At 43.3% G+C, this 22,743-nt stretch overlaps 1 protein-coding gene and 1 long non-coding RNA gene across 3 annotated transcripts in view; one reads left to right on the forward strand and one right to left on the reverse strand.

Annotated features, from left to right (window-relative positions):
• Positions 1-1,577: 1,577 nt before the first annotated feature.
• Positions 1,578-22,743, reverse strand: part of Col22a1 (collagen type XXII alpha 1 chain) — a 237,024-nt gene continuing 215,858 nt past the window's right edge. The window contains exons 56-64 of one of the 2 annotated variants that reach the window (XM_021183654.1): positions 19,552-19,605; positions 18,159-18,230; positions 15,972-16,007; positions 14,219-14,263; positions 11,020-11,199; positions 9,364-9,430; positions 7,304-7,486; positions 4,994-5,071; positions 1,578-2,623 (exon numbers count right to left, since the gene is read on the reverse strand). In XM_021183654.1, the coding sequence (XP_021039313.1) occupies positions 2,436-2,623; positions 4,994-5,071; positions 7,304-7,486; positions 9,364-9,430; positions 11,020-11,199; positions 14,219-14,263; positions 15,972-16,007; positions 18,159-18,230; positions 19,552-19,605 (903 nt within the window). In that variant the 3' untranslated portion in view covers positions 1,578-2,435. The remainder of the gene's footprint in view (positions 2,624-4,993; positions 5,072-7,303; positions 7,487-9,363; positions 9,431-11,019; positions 11,200-14,218; positions 14,264-15,971; positions 16,008-18,158; positions 18,231-19,551; positions 19,606-22,743) is intronic. The other variant, XM_029469967.1, reaches the window with a different exon arrangement.
• LOC110310588 lies at positions 13,276-17,373 on the forward strand. The gene is made up of 4 exons (XR_002379852.1): positions 13,276-13,695; positions 14,248-14,415; positions 14,516-14,569; positions 17,057-17,373. It is a non-coding gene; the product is annotated as an uncharacterized LOC110310588 (long non-coding RNA).

Genomic DNA, 22,743 nt, shown 5'->3' on the forward strand with positions numbered 1-22,743 from the left:
TATGCTGCTTACCTCAACCCTACCAAATCAATTTTCTGCACCAGTACCAACTTGCCTAATAGAAGGAATAGATCTTGGACCTTAATTTAAAATCACTAAAGTAATATTTCTCTTCCTAATCAATCTTTAAGCCTTCTTTGGATGCTTATATTTCTGGTTCCTAAACCAATTCAAAGTGTCTAAATCAAGGGGCAAAATAGAGTATCTTGGTGAACTAATGTTGTTTAAGTTTGTGAGGAACCTGTCACTTGGAGGAGTGGACATGTGTGTTGGTTAATTTTATGACCATTTGACACAAACTAGAGTCATTTGAGAAGAGGGAATCTCAATTGAGAGACAGGACCCTGATATAGCTCTCTCTTGTGAGGCTATGCCAGTGCCTGGCAAATACAGAAGTGGATGCTCATGGTCATCTATTGGATGGAACACAGGGCCCCCAGTGGAGGAACTAGAGAAAGTACCCAAGGAGCTGAAGGGGTCTGCAACCCTATAGGAAGAACAACAATATCAACTAACCAGTACCCCCAGAGCTCATGTCTCTAGCTGCATATGTAGCAGAAGAATGGCCTAGTCGGCCATCAGTGGGAAGAGAGGCCTCTTGGTCTTGTAGACTTTATATGCCCCAGTACAGGGGAATGCCAGGGCCAAGAAGTGGGAGAGGGTGGGTAAGGGAGCAGGGCAGGGGGAGGGTATAGGGGCTTTTGGGATAGCATTTCAAATGTAAATAAAGAAAATATCTAATAAAAATTGAAAAAAAAAGACAGGCCTGTAGCCATTGTGTAGTGCAATTTCTTGATTAATAATTGATGTGGTAAGTCTAGCTCCTTGGGGGTGGTCCCCTCCTTGGGCAAGCAGTCTTTGATGGAATAAGAAAACAGTTTGAGCAAGACATAGAGAGGAATCCTGTAAGCAGCATTCCTCCATGGCTTCTACTTCAGCTCCTGCCTCCAGGTTCTTGCTTTGTGTTCCCTCTGTGATTGAGTGTGAACTGAGAGTTGTAAGCTGAATTAAACCCTTTTTCCTCCACAACTTGCCTTTGGTCAAGAGTTTTATCACAGCAATTGAAACCCTAACTAAAGCATCTTATGAATGGACAGCTTCATCTTTCCATCCATCAGTCAGTGTCTTCAGCCAAGTGGAGAACATCAACAAGGGTGATTCGTTCAGACTGCTGGTAAGGATATGTGTCCACAGGAATCCTCCTACCGAAGTCAGCTTTCCAATCTGCAACAGACCCTGCCTGCAATGGTTCCTGGGCATGCCGAAAGGGCTTCTTTCCAGATGCCAAAACATTTGGATGCATCCTCAAAGGGAATGGTGATGAACATTTGGAGAGAACAGTTAAGATGCAGTACTGCAGTTCAAAGAAGGTTCACCTAGTGCCCAGGGGAGGCTAGAGAACAGAAATGAATGAACGCCCAGGAGCAATGGAAAGGGAAATACATTTAATAATCACCTGTTCATGGTGTGTGTAGAGAACACACAGAGACACACAGACACACAGACACACAAAGGCATGACTGATACAGGTCCCACATATACACGGTAGTGAACCACCCACAAGTAAGTAAAGCAAGTGACCATTGAAAACTTTTATTTTGCAACTCACACAATTGAAACCAGCATGAGGAACTTGAAGGGGTGCAGGCCACAGTTAGAAGCGAAGTCACACCTGGGAACTCTTCTTCAGCACCAGCTTGTTCGTAGAGGGCCCTGACACAAGCTACTGCCAATACTATGTGACTTCCTTTGGAGTTCTGGTAGCCTGAAGCACCAAGGATAACCACCCCCCCCCCCAATGCCCTGAGGCAGTTCTGAACTCCAGATGTGCACCTTGTCTCCAGAGGTCAATGAATTCTTTCAGGCTGCAAATTCTTGTTCTTGCTTCAAGTCTCTCTGGAGAGGTGGGGATTTCAAACTTACTTTTCCCTGGGCCATCTTTAGGCACAGCTGAGGAAACAACAATACAGTCTCCATCCCTTAAAGCTTCCTTTCCAGGAAAGAGGTAAAATCAACAAGTGCATACATGGTCAGGGTTGCATAGCACCGAAGGTTCCTCAGAAATTGGCTGTCACACTTCAGCCAGTGATGACAGGGGAGCTGAGACAGGAAACTACTTCCTGTCCACCAGGAAGCTCCCTCAAAACTACTAGCCTTTGAAATAACAGCAAACAATAACAATAATATTAATAATAACCTGACTGTCTGACAGTATCTCTTGGTTTTAATAACTGTGAAGTCTCTGAGGAAGGGAAAAGACAATTAAGGCAGGCAAGGAGGAAAGAGTAGAAAGAAGGGAAGCAGGAAGAAAAGGCGGGAAGTAGGAAGGGGAGAGAGAAGGAGGATTTGAAATGTTTCAAGGCTTCTGGCTTCCCAATGGGCTCCGAGTTCAAGTTTCAGAAATCCATAGTAGTGTTTTGATGATCTAGAATCTTCTACGGGCCCTTCACATTACTTGGCCGGGCAGCAAGGCTGGCAAAGTACGCACACTGGGAGGGGTCACACAGGCCAGGTGGGCCGGGAGGACCAGGAGGGCCAGGATGTCCAGCTAGTCCTGTCTCTCCTTGAGGACCAGGGCTTCCTGGAAGTCCATCTTTAGCATATCCAGGTTCCCCAGGTTGGCCTAGCCCAGGAAGCAAAAGAAACAGAAGGCAGTTTACATTTTATATCCAGGAGAGAAACAGCCCTGTAATCTGTGCTGTGAGCTATGGTTCAATGTGTACTCAGAGAGAATAGCCTCTGTTGGTGCTCTAGACTGAGAAAGAGAAAGTCCCATGTGGGCATCAGGTAGAACGTCACCTTTGAAAGCAGGAGCAGAACCTTCACTGTCTGAAATAGGGAAGAAATCCAGATACCAGGGAGGAGAAACAGACAAGGGCAACTCAAGGCCCTTGGAGTGCAAGCTTTCCACTCAAGTCAGATGAGAAAGCCAAATGCTATTCTCACACACAGTCTAATAGACTGGTGTACCTGTTCTTACAGGGACATCTGATGATCTTGCAAAATTCAACATTCAAATAGTCTGGGATCTATTATCTTTCTTCAACTTGTTAAATCTGAACCACATACTTACCTATATTATTCTATTACACCAAGTAAAAAGTATAGCATCAAGGATATACATAGCTGGTCATTGTAGAGTCTAAAATTTAGACTGAGAGAATATTACGTATAAACTGCTTTGCCTACACTTACCAAGTATCATGTGTAATTCATCTAGCTTCTTCTTTTGCCTGAACAACTGGGAAGCATTGTGCTAGGTATGGTAGCCAACTTGGCTACCATGTTCTCCAAAGTCACATTCTCCCTCACATCTTAGCATGCTGTCAAAATATTTCTTAGAATGAAAACAAAAAGGGAACCTTTCCACTGTGAGTGTCTTCAGAACTTGGGAACTCTGCTGATGCTCTGACAAGAGTTCCTTAGTGCACAGCCCTGCTTAAAGGAAACTCTCCGTTCATCTACGTTAAGCATCTCTTCCACTGAGATGTACTGCCATTGGTCTCTGATTCAACCTGGCCAGGTGTAACCTGCCAGATAGTCTACATACACTCTGTTCTAGATGGACTACACTCTGCCATTCTATAATGTCTCCTATTTCAGAGTAGTATTTATATTATGTTATATTTGAAAATCAGCAAGATATAAACAATATTCATGGAACATCATCACCTCTAATAGAAAACATATCTAACTGTAGCAAATTTGAGAAATCCTGGCAGGAATAAAACTAAAGTTAAATTACATATAGGTCAGATTTCATAAATGATACAAAGTAAGTATAAAATGTAGGAGTTAAAATTAAAAGGTAAAATCCTCAGGGTTGAGAATAGGATTTCGTGGTAGAGTATGCATGAGGCCCTAAGTTCAATTTCTAGCACTGATTCCCAAATACATACACATACTTAAACACACACACGCACACACATACACACAAGCACTCGATGGTGAGGTAAAATTTGACAATCTAGAGCTGAGAGTCTTGTAACTCTCCCCTTTCCAGTGTGACAACTGCTACCCTCAGGACCTCTTTCAGTACAGCCACAAGGCACAATGGTCAACTGGCTACCATTTCCCTAGTTATTTCTAAGTTTCAGAAGTAAAAGTCCCAAGACCCTGCCACCCCTCAGCTCCAAGAGGGCTGGCCTTTGGCTAAACCTTTGGCTAAGGCTCCCTGGGCATATTCTGAGAAACACTAATGAATTAGTATGGATTTAAGAAGATGGCTGTCACTCTGCCTGTGGGTTTCTAACCAATTACCATGAGTTAAAGTATAGAAGGAAAGTCCTAAGGAGAGGTGCATCTCCAACATGCCCAGACTCATTTAGAATACAACAATCTCTCTTTCCCCATGATGATTTCTCACAATATTTAGTCATTTATTATTTGTAATTGGAACATAATAATTCTGTATATTTCTGGGGCATGATGTGTATTTAATGAGTACTTATTTAGTTATGTTTCATGTATATTCTCTTTTGCTTTCATTTATGTATGTGCACCATGTACTTGCAGTATTGGTGGATACCGGAAAAAGATATTAAATCCCAGAAGTTTGTAACCTGCCAGGGAATTAAACCAGTTCCTCTACAAAAGGCAGATAGTGCTCCTAATCTCTGAGCCAAATATTCAGCCCTACCATGAGCTTTTGTTAAGGGGGACATGAGTACAATATGCAATGAACAAATTGGAGAAACTTGCTTCTGAATCGTCCCAAATATTTATCATACCTTTACATCATCAATGTACATCATCAATGTACATCATCAATGTACTTCATTCTGGTCATTTTGGAATAGTAATAAGTCATTGGGACTTTCAACTTAGAAGGTATTCCTCATGGGACTTGAGAAATATTCCATTAAACAATTAGTTTTCTTTTTCTCCTTAGAGTGGCCCAGGTCCTCCTCTCTTCCTACAAGCAAGGGTACCACTGTGTGCCCCTGCCTCCATGGTTGATGTTCACCCAGCCTGAGACCCTGATCCTTCATACCTGGTATTCCAGGAGGACCCATCTCTCCTCGGAGACCAACTCCAGGTGTGCCAGGGTCACCTTTGGCTCCTCTTTCACCTGATGGGAAGAATATGCATCTTGAGTGGTGGAGAGTCTTGGTGAGGGCAGAGACAGAGAGTCTCAAACCACAGGATACCATGTGTCACTGATACAGCCCAATATCACTGAAACAGTACACACACACACCAGGCTGTTCACACATACTCCTTATGTAATTACCTGCCCCTCACATGCATACACATACCCTCAAGCATATTTTCAGACTCAGAATATATGAAAACACAAAAGAAACAAATATTTTCTTCTGAACATATTCTCATATACACACCTTTATACATACACAAACACCCAAGCACCTATTGATCCAGTTACATATACATTTACACATTCACACATATAGACGCAAATACAAAGCACACACATACACATTCTCTAAACCATGGGTAACCAAATTCACATACCCACAACTCACACACATTATCAGCCTACATTTATGACACAATTATTGGTGTGCATGCCTGTGCACTCAAAGCTTCTTATCTAAACCTTCATGAAGGAGGGATTAGGTTGATAAATACATGAATTCATCCTAATAAGGGACGTGGTAACATACAGTGATGAGACTCAGCTCTGATCTAAGGAATACTGTAATCTAGTAAGACAATTGAGCAGTACAAAAAACACTCCAAAAGAGGCAAATGATAAATACCATCCGAAGAATAAAAAAAAAAAATATTGACACATATATGACATATAGTGTCGAGGAAAGAAAGAAAGGGGGGAGGGAAAGAGGGATCATGTTCTCTGGAGGGATATTTGGACCATATCTGAGTTAAGGGCTTCCAGATTTGACTTAACTGGGACTGCCACTATCAATAATACCATGGTCAATACTATTACTTCTACCACTAGCATGACTACCACAGCTAATACCAATTCTATCACCAATGTTACCTCTACCAATGGTGATATTGGCATGTTAAGGACAGAAAGAAGAGTCCCAGCCAAAGGCACTGAAATCTCTCTTTCAAATTATTTTACTAGGAATTAATATATTTTATTACATTATTTCCAAAGTATCTCCTGGATATAACGTGTATGTGTGTGTGTGTGTAAAACCTAAATTTAAACCTGATGGCTTTTTAGAACACTAATCTTATTTTGTGTGTGTAAGTGTGTGTGTGTGTGTGTGTGTGTGTGTGTGTGTGTGTGGTATTTTGGGGAGTTCTATACTTAGTGATTTATATTGTATGTGTATGAATGTTTTGCCTACATATATGCATGTATACCACATATGTACCTCGGAATTGGAGAAGGGAAGGAGAGAGCATAGGATATCCTGGAACTGCAGTTGTGAGCAGTCATGTTGGTGCTGGGAACTGAACCCTGGCCCTCTCCAAGAGCAGCAGGAGCTCTTAATCACAAAGCAGTTCCTCTCCAGCTCTTCGCCTTCACTGTTCTGTTACACCTGGTCAGTATTCTGCCACAGTCCAATGTAGTCTATAAAGTACATTTCCTATGGACATGTATTGTGTGTAATTTGTTCTATGGATCAATACAGATAGTCAGGAACACACAAATTTAACCACCACCCCCCCACTTTAAACAGAAGAAATACAACAGGGAATAGATGGATAAACTATTATAAGGATATGCCAGATCAAAAGAGGAATTGTTAGGTTCATCTGATTCCCTAGCTTAAGATCATTAAAATGATCCCACAAGTCCACCCACCAGGAGGAAGTGGTCCACAGGATTGGAAGTTTGGAGTCTGGTCCTCCATCTTTGCTTCATGTCTGCTTTCTGACCTGCTTGCCACTGTGCTACCTGGGGCAGGCTCTTCCACTTGAAGAGGAGCTCTAATGCTCAGATAGGTTACCCAGCCAAAGAGCCAGACAGCTAGTGGCCATTTTAGCTCAAAACCATTTGGCTGGATTTTAAAGCTGGCATTTAATATCCATTGCCTGGAGATTAAATGATATATCACTCAGTCGGTTCTAAACTGGGTGGGGGGAAAAGAAAATATTTGCATGGCCCCTGTAACTTGAACAAGGGAGATGGAGAGAAAACAAGAAGGGGAGTGAGAGACAGGTTCAGTCTTCCTAGCATAATTTCTCAAAACTGTCAAGTAAGAAAATCTTGAATGTATGAAAAAATTATGCAATGCCAAAATTCAGTGTTGCTGGGCTGATGAAAATGAAAACAAGATGAATAATGCAGGCTCTGCCAGGTGTACATCCCACACCAGAGTCCCAGCTCAGCACAATTTCAGAAATGCTGTCCACTCACCTTTGGGGCCCATTGGTCCAGAGGGTCCTTCCAGACCACCTTGGCCAGGACGGCCTGGCTCACCCATGGGGCCTGTCCGACCTGGCAGCCCATCTTTTCCAGGGGGTCCAGGAGGTCCGGGTCTGCCTTGAGAGGACTTCATATGTGCTGGAGGCATCTGGGCTAGGAGGTAGGCAAGTTTAGCTATGGAATGGGAAGAAGAGAGAAGTTCCTGAGGAATGGAGTGAGGATGGGCTGAGGGACATACTGGCAACTTACTGCAAGCTAGAATTGCAAGCAAAAACAACTGGAGATGAAGACAAGGAACAGCTCCTATACACATACTTCTGTGTGGATGCCTGCAGCAGCAGCAGCAGCAGCAGCAGCACAGATTGAGTAACAGTAGTATTAACAATGCAGGAACAGCAGCACTGCTGTTTGTGATGGCAGCAGCAGTAATAGACGTGGCTGTAACTGCCAGTTGAAGAAACTGAGGTCTGGGATGTTTAAGTGGCTTACAAAAAGCTATTTAGTGACTTCTATCTTTTGAATCGAGTTCCATCAACAACCAAAGATCCAAATAAGCTGTTAATTGGAGATGCTTGCACATCTGTGATACAAGCATTACAGAATCTATTTAAAACCCAGAGCTCCAACTGTGGGTGGGCTCACGTTCATGCTGGATGCTGGACACTGGATCTAGTGCTTGCCTACTGGCTACCAAGAGCCACTTATATTTGTATAGTCAGAGAGCACTGGATAGAAATGCCTATCCAGTGGGTGGAGTGACGGATAAACACTAACATTTTGGTTGGTAAGAGTAAAGAAGAGGTGGTATTTCTGACTGCCTCATTGGCTCCCTTTGCTATTGCACCTTCACAAGGCCCAGGAGTCTGTGGATGCCACCTAAGTGACCTTGGAAATTTGCTGAACTTGTCTGGGTCTTTGATTTTCTTATCTTTGCTGGAATTTGTCAATATTTCCTCCTCAAAGGTTGCTTGAAATGGACTCATTCCAGGAGATGTTCCCAGACCCCTTAAAAAACGAGTGGTTGACACTCCACTAGGGCAGAAGCCAGTCCATCACTGACAAGTCTAACTAACATTCAAGAGGTAGAACTTGGAACTCTCACACACAAGTTCTCAGACTTTCCTGGTCCAGTGGGACTTAGAACATTTCTAGTTCATCCCTGCCTTCCCTTCCCTTTCTCATCCACAGCCCATACACATTTACCTAGATTCCAGAGAGGCAGAATAGAGGAGCACCTTGCTTCTACACCCTCGTATTCAGTGTAGTCTGAATGTGTGAGACACACAATACTGGGACATGGGACATGGGAATGGATGCACCTTTAGGATCTACCTCTTTCATGTCACAGGTTTGTGAGCATTTTTTTCTAAGCTTTTATCACAGGGGAAATGGGAAGAATGACTGCTATCCAGACTATGGTAATATAGTACACAGACAATGAGGCTGTAAATCCCAGACTTATATTTCAGTAGCCCAGCCTCCCTGCTCCTTAATACCCTCCCAATAACCATGTTGTCTCTCATGGCCACTACTAGGCTATCATTGGGCATGCTTGAGCTCTGAGAGCCCTCCCAAGACAAGAACCCCTGTACAGCTGTTAATGCTGTCACCATTCTTGTTTCCTACTCCATATTCTATCTTAGAGCTGTCTGAAGCAGTGCCAACTGTCCTCTTTCAGTGCCCTATGTGCCAGAAAGAAATTACAGATGTCTTCTGAGGGTAAACTGCAGTCATCTCATCTGTCTCCCGACTTAGCTCTTCCTCTGGGGTTCAATGAGGCCCCCTGCACACCTTCCTAGAAAAATGATTAATCATACACATGGTTGAATACACAGAAAGTGCAGGTGATCACCACACAGCAGATGGTGGTATCTGGTGTCATCATTCACTAGAGTCATTGTCACTAGAGGTGACCAGGAAGAAGCTGAGAGAGGATCTGGAGTGTAAAGCTGGGCCCTCAAGTTACTTCTCAAGCTTGCTGCTCCACACACACCTGTCCCAGCTCACTGGGGATCTTACCCTGGCAGCTGCAATCAAGTCCAGCTACTCACCTTCTAGCTGCTTCCCAAGCTCTTCCTGAATGAGGCGCCGTAAGGTGTCCATGGATGGAGACTCCCCCTAGGAGGGAGGTAAGCAGTTACTCATCTTCCCAGTAATTCTCTTCCTCCTCCTCCTCCTCCTCCTCCTCCTCCTCCTCCTCGAAGATCTCAGTATCACTCCCAAAATCAAGAAGCTTGTGAGCATCACAGACAGGGGCAATTACATCCTCTATCTGCCTCATGCCACATCTATAGCACATTTCCCTCTTCTTTGCTATTCAAAGCATGCCATTAGAATAGCAGCTTGGACCTTAGGTTCTCAGAGCCACAATGCCTTTCCCTCATGATCCTTATATCTTCTTTAGTTTATTCTCTCCTGGTACAAACTACTGCACCCATAAAACCAGTCCTATATTGGGCCTCAGCAATATGGCTCCAAAGGCTTACCTACTTCCAGATCATAGTGTATGGGCTGCCTCCTATGTGAAATCAAGTTTCACTCTCCTGGTTGGTAACTTTCCCCTATACTTCCTAGGGCCAATTCTGTCCTGCTCAAGTCCACACTGGCCACAAGCGGATAACTGACCCACAAAAGCTGAGGAATTTATCTATAAGAAAGCCTGATTGCTTGCATTGTGATGATAATTATCAGAATGATTTTGGAAAGGATTCTCTATGCCCTATCAGGATCTTTCCTATTTGGCTCTTGTAGGGTGATACTACCCTCAAGAATGAATACCCCTGTGCTTCTATCAGTCCAACACATTGCATGGAATAGATCCTTGTTATCTTATTCTTCTATGGCCAGAAACCTTTGTATTCACCCCAGATGCTCCATTGCTCCACATAGCAAGGGGACACAAAGAGCTTGGCAAGGCTTCATGAGGGCTTTGGATGCCAACTGAGCCCTTTTAATTTCCCCTGCCTTGGCCAAGAGGGGCAGGCTCTGGGCACCAAGATCTTTAGAATCACCATAACCAGAAGCAAATAATGAAGCCACAGATTATGAGAGGACAGGAAGTGACCATGCCTGTGCTTAGGGCACATAAAGCTCTCCAGATGACTAGGCTGGCTGCCAAGGAGAAGAAACGACAGGGACTAGACAAGAATCCACATCAAGAGTTCTGTTCCTGTTACCTAACTGACAACCTGTGTCTGTGATCCAAAGCAAGATAAATTAAGAGTTCTGCCACTAGAATGACATAGGTGTAAAGTAAGTAACCAAGCTTTCTGCTCACATTCAGTGCCCAGGACAGTAGAGAGGATTGCCATGCCATGTGAATAGATAGTGAACTACCCATGATGCTTGTTGGACAATGAGACCCCATCTTCTCAATTACCTCTGCTTAGGGTGTCCAGAAAGAAGGGATTTACAGCTCAAGACATTAAGCCTTAAGAGTCATTATCCCTGGGACAAAAGGAACAACAAAGACAAGAATCTGTTTCTGAACATCTCTGGAGTTACATGCACAATGCCACTTCCTCCTAACAAATATGGAGAGCATTTTCTCAAAGGTTAGGCACAAAGAGAGGAAGTGCTCTGCCCCTTGCTATATAACAAGTCCCCAGAAGCCTGGCATCTGCATGTTGTACTCCCAGAAGACCACAAACTACATTTCTCCTCCATTCTCATGGAATCTATATCTGAAATTTTGCCATCATCCTTACCCTCGGTCCTGGAAATCCTGGCTGGCCAGGTGGCCCTGGGGGCCCAGGAGGGCCACTCTCCCCTGGTTGTCCTTGGGGACCCATTAGGCCAGTATGACCCTTGTGGCCTGGGGTTCCAGGGTCTCCAGGCTGACCCTTCCCACCTGGTGGTCCTTTGTCACCTTTGATCCCAGGGTCTCCCTAAATAGAAGAGAAGAATATATCAGCAAGTAGCTATGTGCTAGGAACTGAACTGAATACACAAACTGAAGTCCATGGTACTACCATCTTCCTGTTGGGACCCTGGATTATAGTGTATATGTTGAGGGTGGGATAAGTGGGTATCATCCCTGGGTGAGTCCTGGATGAGTCCAAGAAAGGAAGGATCACAATTATGCCATCCATAGTCCTGATTTACAAAACTGTGCAAGAGAGCCCAGAGATAGAATCCTACCTTACACAGCACTGTGCAAGTCAGGAGGAGAACTTTTATTTTTGAAACCCACTCCAAATAAGCCACTAACAAAGCTGTCACTGTAGGAGCAGCAAGGAGTACTGACATTCTCATATTACAGAGCACATTACAGTTGCCAGAACTGAGGCTGCTTATCAGAGATTAGGTGGACAGATACCAGATATTATTATTGTATGAAAAGTTATAACTATAGAACAGTGTCCACAGTATGTAAAAAAATGGAGAAGAATAAAAATATCTACAAGTTTGCTTTATGGCCATAAAACCTTGTGCCCATAACATAGTTAACTGTAAGGATGACAGGGAGGGTTCTAGAGAAATATCTCAGTAGCTTGCCATACAATTATGAGGGTCTGAATTTGGATCTTAAGTATCCTAACAAAAAAAAAAAAAAAAACAGGTGTGACTCCTTACATCTGAGGGCACAGATAGGAAGAATCCTGAGGCTTACTGGTCTAGCAACTTGGTAACCTCTGGATTCAATGGGAACCTATCTCAGCCAATGAAGTGGAGAGTGACTGAGGAAGACACCTGAGCATATACATATATATATATATATATATATATATATATATATATATATTCACAGATGCATTTGTCCACACAAACACATGCATATGTATAACACCACACACACACACACACACACACACACACACACACACACACACACAAATTTTCTAGTCTTAGGACAAATTCCAATTGTGCACCCCTGGAAATGGTTGTCTAGCTGTGGAAAGGAGGCTAGCTACCACTCCACCCCTGGAGTGGTTTTAGCCTGTCAGTAGGACTGACAGCCTTACTAGATCAGCAGTATCTCCTTGTAGGCCTTCTCTAAGCTCCAGTGGGTCCATAGAGGATTGGTAGACTCATTCTGTGGTACTCACACTACCTGGTGTCCTTCCCCATTAGTTAATCAGATTCTGAAATTCTGGGTCAGTGATCTGGGACACAGTAACCCCAGGGCAGGCAGCCTAATACTTGCCCTTAGGTACTACTGTGTATCTGGCCAGTGAGCTTCAGTGGATAGTTAGGACTGAATACACAGCAGCTATATTAAGGCCTTCAGAGTACAATGGAGCCATCACCATTGTGACACAGCACAGAAAGGGAGGGGCAGGAGACATAAGGAGACTCAAGATGGAGCCCAATGTGTGGTGTTGCCATCACCATGGTGGGAACCTCTAAGGAGGAACAGAGCATGGTCCTGAAATAGAGAAACGTGCCATGGAAAAGGCGATCTGCTGGCGTGGGGGAGGGTAAAAGTGAAGGCACATGCACTTCCAAACACCCTCATCTGTGTACTCCAGAGTGCAAGGCAGGCACACAGGAAGGGGAGCTATGAGGTGAGATGGGAGGTATGCATTCCCTCTTGTTATTTCTGCTCTTTAACCAGGCTTCTGCATGGCTTTCAATTTTTCAACAATAATCAAAGTATCAATGACTGTTTGACATCTTAATTTAGGCAAACCCAAAAGAGCTGTTCCAGTTTCCTAGGTCTGATGCACTTCATGGGGTCTTGAAATACGCTGGATAAACTTGGATTCAGAGGTATAGAAAACCCTGTTGAGTCACCTGGATGCCAGATACTACCATGCATGTGGCACAGCCTTTCTAGTCAAAAACCCTCCTGTGCAATTAAAAGATCTGTCCCCTATTTTAAACACTCCCAGGATGAAGGATTGAGGAATATAAGCACTCGGTGGCAAGGTTCCATGGAACCACTTAACAGAGGACAGGCAAGCTCCCCAGTTATTGATTGTGCATGAAGAACAGCTTCCTGTCTGTGGGCTGAACACCCTGGCTCTGAACTAGGACTCATGCCTACACTCCTAGCCAATCACTCTCAAGACCCCTGAGTGACACCCTTAGGATAAAAATCATTGACTCAGTGGTAGGCATGTACAAGGCTCCAATATTCAAGATCAAACAGTCACAGGACAGTGGGAACAAAGTTATCTGAAGGAGAGACAAGAAGGGATGGCAAGAATGGCAGAGACCACTTCCATCTCCCTCCTTCCAAGCTGCGGGGAAAGCCTGCCAGCTTGTTACCCATCCGACTTGTGAAGAAAGCTGAGATAAATTCTTTGCAGGACCGTGGAAAACAACCATGGGCAGAGTGGGGCACCAGATACCATCCATGTAGTACAACAGCTGACCAGACACAGGACTGTGGGCAAACCAGCCGTGCACAGCCCTGAATGGAGCAAGAGCCTGTGCGGGTGAATGTGAGAATGCTCCCTGCCCCCTTCTGCACTTCTGCAAGAAAAATGTCTCTCCCCTGTTGGTTTCTGGAAAATGAAATGTAAAGAAAGGCATTCAGAGTGTGGCGCCAAGGCGACTCATTATGGGAAAATCTGTTCCCTTGTCACCTCCAGTGACAAATCTGGCTCCCAGCAAATTGGCACTTAGGGAGCCAGGCACATCCTGCATGCGCCTTCACACATGGTGAGCAGGGAATCTGTCAGAGTCTCCCAACACTTGCCTTGCATTGATAATTATGGTCATGATTTTATTCCTCAAAATAACCAAAAGAAGAAACAAGAAAGAAAACTGACTATGTCATTATTGGTGGAAAAGAATCCTACTGTGTGAAGAGCTTGAGATTCTTTTTCATGGGAAATCACAGCAGAAGATAGCAGTCAAGGTTGGGGTGCTTATTAACTGCCCTTAATAAATTCTGGCCTGGCAATTATGGGAAGGTCACCTTTGAGCATGCTCAGATGGCTGCACAACCCCACTTACCCTCTCTCCTTTGGATCCTGGCTCTCCAGGCTTCCCAGGAGCACCCTGTAATGAGATAAGAGGACAGCAGTCACTTAACCACTGCCATCTATGCCACCATCTTTGTCTTTTGTCTACACAGCACTTCCTTGGAGAAAAGGGGTGTAGAGAAGCAAAGACCCCCATCTACCTCACCCCCCCCCGAAATCTTGTACCAGGTCAGTCTGGATGTCAAGCCGCTCCCTCTTCATTCCTTTACTCCTGTCCCTGCCCATTCTTGACTTGGGACAACATGAGCCAATGGTATGGCTTCTCTAGGGGAAAAACGTGACTTTCCTGGGAACACCCTGGCACTCACAGCCTGGTTCATAGGTAGGTATGGGTATACCAATTCTGATATACACCAAACAGTTTTGCTTTCTATAATAGAATCACAAGAAAGTCCCACAGTAATGCCAGGAGAAAAAAAAAATCCAACATGACATTGGATTCTGGAAAGCACACAACATGTAAGTTCAGATAAAATCCAACAGGGATTAAAAGAGGGAAAAGTTTCTGGAGGGCAGAACAAAGAGGAAGCTTCAGTGACTAAGCAATTAATTTCTGTTGCCCATCATAAAGTAGCAGGTCACATATGAAAGAGAATGTGGCTCATGTTAGGGAAGATTAGCCAGGTCTAGTTAGCCTGAATTTTATTCTGGATGGCAATGGAAAGAAACAGAGAACTCATGTAGGCAGAAACCCAACTGAGAGCTCACAGGGTTGATGCAACCTTCAGAAATTGGAGCAGGGGCAATATTACCTCCAATTTAACCTAGTAAGCAAAAACAATGATTGGTCGCAAGTGAGGAGCAGGAGTGGGTCTGGTGAGTGACAAGCTATGGCTAGGCCAAAAGCACAGGGTACTCAGACTTAGAATACTTGATCCATTTCCAAGGAAGATGTAATCTCTTATAACAGTGACCCAAAGGCACACAGGGACAAGGGTGTTGTCTTTCAAGGCAAGAGTGCCAGCTTTGATAGACATGTAAGCAATTTCCCCCAAAGTCTTTTCTCCACCTCCTTCATTCTATTCATTCACCCTCAAACAGTTTTGGTGCCTTCTCTGAGCTAGGCTCATATACGTGGACAGGACAGAGAAGATGATCAACAAAGCAGGTGAACAAGTGCTTTCCTCTGCTGGTCCATAGAGAAGGAGAAGGGATGGTAGGTGAAAGTATTGAGAGGTGGAGGAGGGAGTTGAAAGCTAATTAAATATTTAATTTAGTGACCAGAGTGGATACAGCTGACAGGAGGAGAGAGAACTGGGAAGAACAAAGGTGCCTCAAGGGCCATTTGCACTACAAGGGAAGAGCACAGCTGTAATCTGTGCTGTAAAGTGACATAAAATGTTGATGTTCCACAGATCTCCAGCTGCTATAGAAGGTCATGGTTGGACAGAAGCAACCATTAGGGAAGTTACTGCAATGGTCCTTACAAAAAAAGGACTTGGGATTGACCAGGGTCCATTCAGAAGAACTGAGAGGCACCACAAAGAAAAGGTTGAAAGGTTTTGCTGACACAATGATTCTGACGGGTGGCTGAGGGGATATATCCATCTATCTGGTGCCCCTGTTGGCTGTAAAACTTTTGACAGTTTGTGAAACTCAAATGTAAAACCACAGTCCAGAAAGCACCCTGATGCTGGTGGTAGAGTTTTGATAAGCTCAGGGCTTAACTTCTTAGCCCCTCTGGGCTCTACCAAGGAGAAAGGGCAGGGTTGGGAAATACTTGCCTCCTTTCCTGGAGCTCCTACCTCTCCTGCTTCTCCCTGTAAAGAGAACATGAGGTCAGAGGGCTCAGTAGCACCATCCAGTGCACGTTAATCTTCCTGACAGACGACTCATTCATCATGTTCCAGAAAAGACAGCAGTTGGTGATCCAGATAGTCTACCTTACATGGCCATCCCACTAGCAGCCTTCTGGTCAGTGCATACAGGACAAGGTAGATAATTGCCACACAATATAAGAAACCCTCTGGTTATGGCCTCTTTGTCAATGGGGTCAATGTGTCTCTACTAAACAGGTCCCATGGGAGGGAGGCCACTCTTATCATCAGGGGATAATGTGTTAAGTAAGATGCCAAAAAAGATGGTGTAATTCAACTTTCTTCCTTCCTTTCTTTCTTTCTTTCTTTCTTTCTTTCTTTCTTTCTTTCTTTCTTTCTTTCTTTCTTTTTCTTTCTTTCTTTTGTTCTTTCTTTTTGTTGGTTTCCTTGATTGTTCTTTTGTTTCTTATTTATTTATTTATTAGATATTTTCTTTATACACATTTCAAATGCTATCCTGAAAGTTCCCTATACTCTCCCTCCACCCTGCTCCCCTTCCCACCCACTCCACTTCTTGGCCCTGCCATTCCCCTATACTAGGGCATATAAAGTTTGCAATACCAAGGGGCCTCTCTTCCCAGTGATGGCCGACTAGGCCATCTTCTGATACATATGCAGCTAGAGATACGAGCTCTGGAGGTACTGATTAGTTCATATTGTTTTTCCACCTATAGGGTTGCAGACACCTTCAGCTCCTTGGGTGCTTTCTCTAGCTTCTCCATTGGGGGCCCTGTGTTCCATCTTATAGATGACTGTGAGCATCCACTTCTGTATTTGCCAGGCACTGACTGGCTGTATGATATTAATGAGTTTCTTGCTAAAATTTATTGTGCCTCAACTTATTCATCTATAAATTAAGAAGAGTCACTTCACCCATGACATAGGTTACCATGATACTTATTTTAATTGAGATAGTTACAGTGCCTAGCATGTAGTAAAGCTGGAGAACAGATCTGTTTCTATGATTAAGGCTTAATTTTTGAAAAACCTAGGTACTTGGCCACTCAGTGGCAGCCAAATTATAAACAAGCACTGGAAAACAGAGCAATTGAGGAATCCAAGGAAGTGAATGGACAAACTGTATACATCTTGGACCACAGATCAGAAGTGGAGAACAGTGGACCTGATTCCAGGAAGAAAGGATGGATCCAGCTGTCCCAGTGGTCATATGAAAAGGGCAGAATCCTCTGCTACATATGGATCAGCAGTGGCAAAGGGGATGGGGTGGGGTAGGGAGGTCATGGAGGGAAGCCTTGGAAGGGGGAATAACATTTGTAATGTAAACAAATAAAATGATTAATAAATTTTTAAAAAAGGAAGAAAGAAGAAAAGGGAAGAATTAAACTAGAGGGGGTATTCAGGAATATGGGACCATTTTCCATTTGAGGTGTCACAGAACTCTTGCCATCCATCAGTGCCAGCCAGGGTTTGAAGAACAGTGCATGGCTTCAGTGTGGCTATGAATGAGTTGTCATTACCCCTTTAATAGCTCCAATATACTCTATAAGGTCGAGTCAGAGGACCAAGACTAAAGCTCCAGATAGGTACAAATGTACACTGTGGCTTTGAATCAATCACCTATATGGTCTGACCCTGTGACTGAAACTTGTTCATCTTTACAATTGTTATAAGCATCCTTCAAGCTACAGGGCCATTATGGTCAGTGCTATCCATCACAAACACCTACAGAGATCATCACATTCACCTGTACTTATTGAGTAGTTCAGTGGGCTGGGTGTGTTACCACAGTCCTTTAGTGGATTCTCACATGCAATACATAGATGCCAATGAGCTGTCATAGCACTTGAGTAAGGAGATAGCTACCATAATGAGATGTTAAATGAGCTTCCTAAGGCCTTATAATTAGAGTAGTGGGCTTTGGAATCCCATGCAAATGTCAATTGTGAGCCATTAACAGCCTCCTACATCACAATGCACTTTGACCTGATACCATTTCATCATAGCATGTAAAAAAAAACAAAAAACAAACAAACAAACAAAAAACGGCCCTGTCAAGAGTTGGAAAGGATAGTAGTGAAACTCAAGGTTAGACCTAGAGCCCAACATCTTGTACCCAATAGGTTCTCTGCTTACTGGAGGTCCACGAGGACCCTGAAACCCTGGAAGTCCTGGGCTGCCACTTTCTCCTTTGTTTCCCTTCTGGCCCTATGAAGAAAAAAACCAGGGAATTAATTAAAACAGGTGTAAGTACCACCAGATTCAGAAACTTGATAACATTCCCAAGCTGTGGAGCCCTGAAACCGCTACCCCTTCCCTGAATTGGAGAGATTATGTATCAGAAAGAGACATGGGGTCTGGGAAACTTGGTATCATTACTGAGGAACAGAGAAGGAAAATGGATTGGGGGGGGGGTTGTTAATCTCCATTGACAGAGAACAGCCTTTCCATTCAAGCAGTGACATCTAAGAATGCTTCCTTAGAAACACCTATATCTAGATGTGTACAGCCTCTTCGAGGTTGGACACTGCTTCCCATGACACTGTTAAGATTCCTGGTGTGATGGTTGCAGCCTTTGGAGGAAGTCTAATGGCTTTGAGCCTAATGGCTTAGTTTTTCACAAAGTGCCCACAAGTGAGTCAACTCCTTCTTGGGCTAGCTTCTCCCCTGAGTGGATCTACCCTCAGAGTCCATCCCTACCATGTATATTTTGTTTCAGTAGGAATGACAGATCCTACATTGGAGTTTCTGATAGTTTGCTAAAATTGTCATAAGTATAGACACTCATTGTAGTTGTCCCTGGACCAGTGGGATAGTTTCTGCCAGTGTGACTGGACATCCTGGGGTTTGTGGATGTCTGATCACTCTGGATATTATCTGGAAAAGCACTGGCTACCTCAGTGTCCTGGACATTTATAAATGGCATTTCATACTTGCAAGTGGCTCCTGAATAGATCTTAATCTAAGCAAATAAAAATACAAGCAGGCTAGGCAAGAATGAAATCCATACGCAGACTTCAACCTACTGTAGCCAAGAACCCATTGAAGAACCATCTGCCCTATTGCATCTCCTCACTGAACCTCGGATCCAGAATCTAATCAGTGCCTAGAAATCTATCTGCCACATTCTTTTCACTACCTACCACTGAATTTTCTTCCTCTCCACCCATCACTGCCATCTTAATTCCCATCCTTAGCCTCCACTCTCATTCCACTGATGTGGGCAAGGCTTGGTCTGACCCTACATTTTATTTCTATAATTTGATACTCACTGTGAAACCTTACTGCACATCTTTGACATTGAATGGTTGGAGGTGTTCAAATTTCAGGTGGAAGACATTGAGAAATGTCATCAAATGTATGGAAAACTTTTAAAGAGCTGCATAACCCAGATTCTCTGGTTTTGAGACTATTTGTACCATTTGAAAATTGATTCATTCTCTGGTGCTTTCCAGGATGGAAAAAAAAATCACCTGTAACATGAGACCCTTGCTCTGACACCATTAGGAAGCTGGCGATGAATACTTACTAGGGCTCCCGGACGGCCAGGGTCTCCTGGAGATCCAGGTGATCCACTGCTGCCCTGGTGGGAGAAATAGAAATGTTTACCCTGCCAGTACTCAGGGCCAGGGCATCACCAGGCAGGGCACTGGAACAAACTCAACTGCAGGTGGACAATTTAATTACACAGGCTGTTCTCACTCAGGCTGCCATGGTTCTCTGAAAACCACTTCATCTTGCAGACAGTGTTTTTCAACTTGTTGAAGGAGCCTATGATATTTAATTCATAACATTATTATGGAATTAAATGAGTCTGTGGGCATGAAATAGCCTAACTCGGTGACTGGTGCCCAAAGAACCAGTGAGAGCAAGACCATTCTTCATTCATTCTTCAAGTCATAGGCTGGGCTATGAAAAATACAATCATAAAACACAACCCAACTCAGAAATAGTTGTGTACATCATAAGGCATGCCTGAGGAAACAGGTCTGCATGCGCTTCTCATTGCATACCCCTCCTCTAGAGCTTTACCAAAATCTAAGTGAGTACATGAAAGCACAAAAATACTGGAGGCTAGGGTAAACACTGACATGTACTGTCATGCAGTTAGGAACTGAAAGGATTCATTACTATGGGTTCTAGGTAACTGCCTTGAATCGAATATTCTCTAATTTGACATCCATTTGTGCATGTTCATAATTTTGGCAAATACTTCTCAATAAGATTTTACACAGTGGTGTTCTCCTGTAATCTCAGCCATTCTGGGGAAATGGCAAGGGGATCGGGTATTCAAACGTCAAGTTCAGCTGACATAGTGAGTTAGAATTCTGCCTTGGCAATATGATGCCACTTATCAACCATAATACACACACACAGAGAAAGATCTATTATAGAGAAAATATCAGGAAGCTGCACAATTCTCCTAGCTACTCTGTTCCAATCCCAAATAAATCCCTATTGCCTAAAATGCACACCCAAGACTCAGCACCTTCTGCCCACCAGACTTGCCATAGTATGCTCTCTCTCTGTGCTCAGCTCACATGTCTGCCATGAGTCTGTGACTTGTGGCTCTTATAGACCCAGCATCTAGTGAATGACAGACACTGAGGTTCTCTGTTTAATAATAATAATAACAACAACAACAATAATAATAACAACAACAACAACAACAATAATAATAATAATAAAACAAGAACATCAAAGAAATCTTTTCAGTGTTAATCCTGGAAATGCACGATTCGAATGATGCCTAGTAACTGAGTTGTGTACTCATAAATGTGCCAACATCTTCAAAACCTGATACAGCCAACAGCCTTCAGCTGACCCTGCCCAGGTACCTCTTACATTACATACCAATTCCCCTTATACATCATTAACTTCTCATACCAAATGAAAATGTCATCACTATTTTACATGTAGAGAGACTGAGGCACAGAAATGTTAAGCCACACATCCAAGAGAAGAGAAAAAAAAACTGTGTTTGAGCTTAGTACTAAGCCCATCCCATACTTCACTGTCCTTGTTAAGGAGGTGGCTTGTAGGTTGGTAACCAGGAACACAGCCTCTGTCTTTTCCCTAAAATGTACTCATGAAACCATGGGTATTCAAGCACCCCATCTCACCAGACGTTCCAAGAAACCAAATAGCATACATAATCTTACTTCATAAAGAAATAGAGGCACAGAGAAAGTCCAGGTTCTGTCTGGGATCTCAGCTTGTGAATGCAGAAATGGAAATGCCTGAGCATTAGTTCTGACTGACAGGCATACTCAGACCTTCTAGTGAGCTGCCTCCTGCCCCTCCCTATACTCCTTCCACCCACCAACCCATCTGTGTCTCTCTAAAAATATGTAGTTTAGCTCATCCCTATGGAAATGATATCTCTCCTGCTTTTCCCTGTAGTCCCTCTCTCTGCAGAAGGAGGAGGGTCACCAGACATTAGCACATGGTGCCAACACTAGTTTTGGTGTCCACCTGTTCCCTTGAAATTGGTCTTTTGGTACTGGGACTAAGGTCCTTTCTGAGTCATAGAACCACATTCTATCTATCTACCTATTTCTAACTATCTACATCTATCTCTATCTATCTATCTATCTATCTATCTATCTATCTATCTATCTATCTATCTATCATTGGTCAGTAAGAAGCCCCTCTGGATACTATGATGCTCATGAATGAAGGCTATTGTCATCTTCCCAAGTTTCTGATCTCTAAACTCATTTCAAGCTCCTTCCTGCAGGACAGTGTTTCTGCAAGACAATCTAGTTCATAGACATTTAAGGTAGGGTCTTAAACTTCAGACTGTTCGTCCAGACTCCTTAAGTCAAAAAGCTAGCTCAATTGCTGACTAGCTGTGTGACCTTGGGTAAACTATGAGCATCTCTGTATCTTCATTTCTTGTCTTTGCCTTGACAGATTAATAACATAGTTTCATAACAAAGAAGTCTTGGGAGAAAACTGGATAATATTTATGTTTCATGCAGTTAACTCTTCCATATTTCTTTGAAGCCAGTGGCTGTGAGGTAGTAATCATGTGAGCTTTTCCCATTCTTGCATGATTATAGATTTTATAAAGAGCAAAATGAATTTTTGGGGCTACATGAACATCTACAGTCAACACAACATAAATGAAATCAATCTGTAAACATGATCATACGTAACAGAGTTGAGGCACACATAATACTGGTTGACCATGTGTCTAGCAGTGGCCCTGGAAGAATCCAGCAGAGCTAAAAAGTTGATGATTCTGAGTGATATCATATCCATCCCACTGTCACAGCATAGCATATCACTTAGACATTACCAGTGGCACTGGGGCAACCAAACTACAGTAACAGGTGTAAAAAAAGCTACAAGTTAAAATGATCCATGGGACACCACACTTGACAATGACAGTAAATTGCTGTTCTGGTATACATACCTTCTATGTACATTTTAGAGTGTATGCCTACCTATGAAAAGCAGTTTCCTGTTCATAGTATGCTAAGTTACAAACACATGGGTCTCCATAGATTTTCTCTTTACATAGCATGGGGTATCCAAATATCTATCTTTGCTCATACGTTATGGATTTGCCTAGGTGCACAAATGGGAATGGATAAGACCCCAAATATTTACCAACTTGTGAAATGTTATGGGTTAAAGTCACATGTTAAAATGTTAATGTTAAAATGCCCTTAGAATTTTACTTGGTTTATAGGATCATCAGAGATGTAATGAG

Source organism: Mus caroli, chromosome 15 (assembly GCF_900094665.2).
Source record: "Mus caroli chromosome 15, CAROLI_EIJ_v1.1, whole genome shotgun sequence".
NCBI classification, from domain to species: domain Eukaryota; kingdom Metazoa; phylum Chordata; class Mammalia; order Rodentia; family Muridae; genus Mus; species Mus caroli.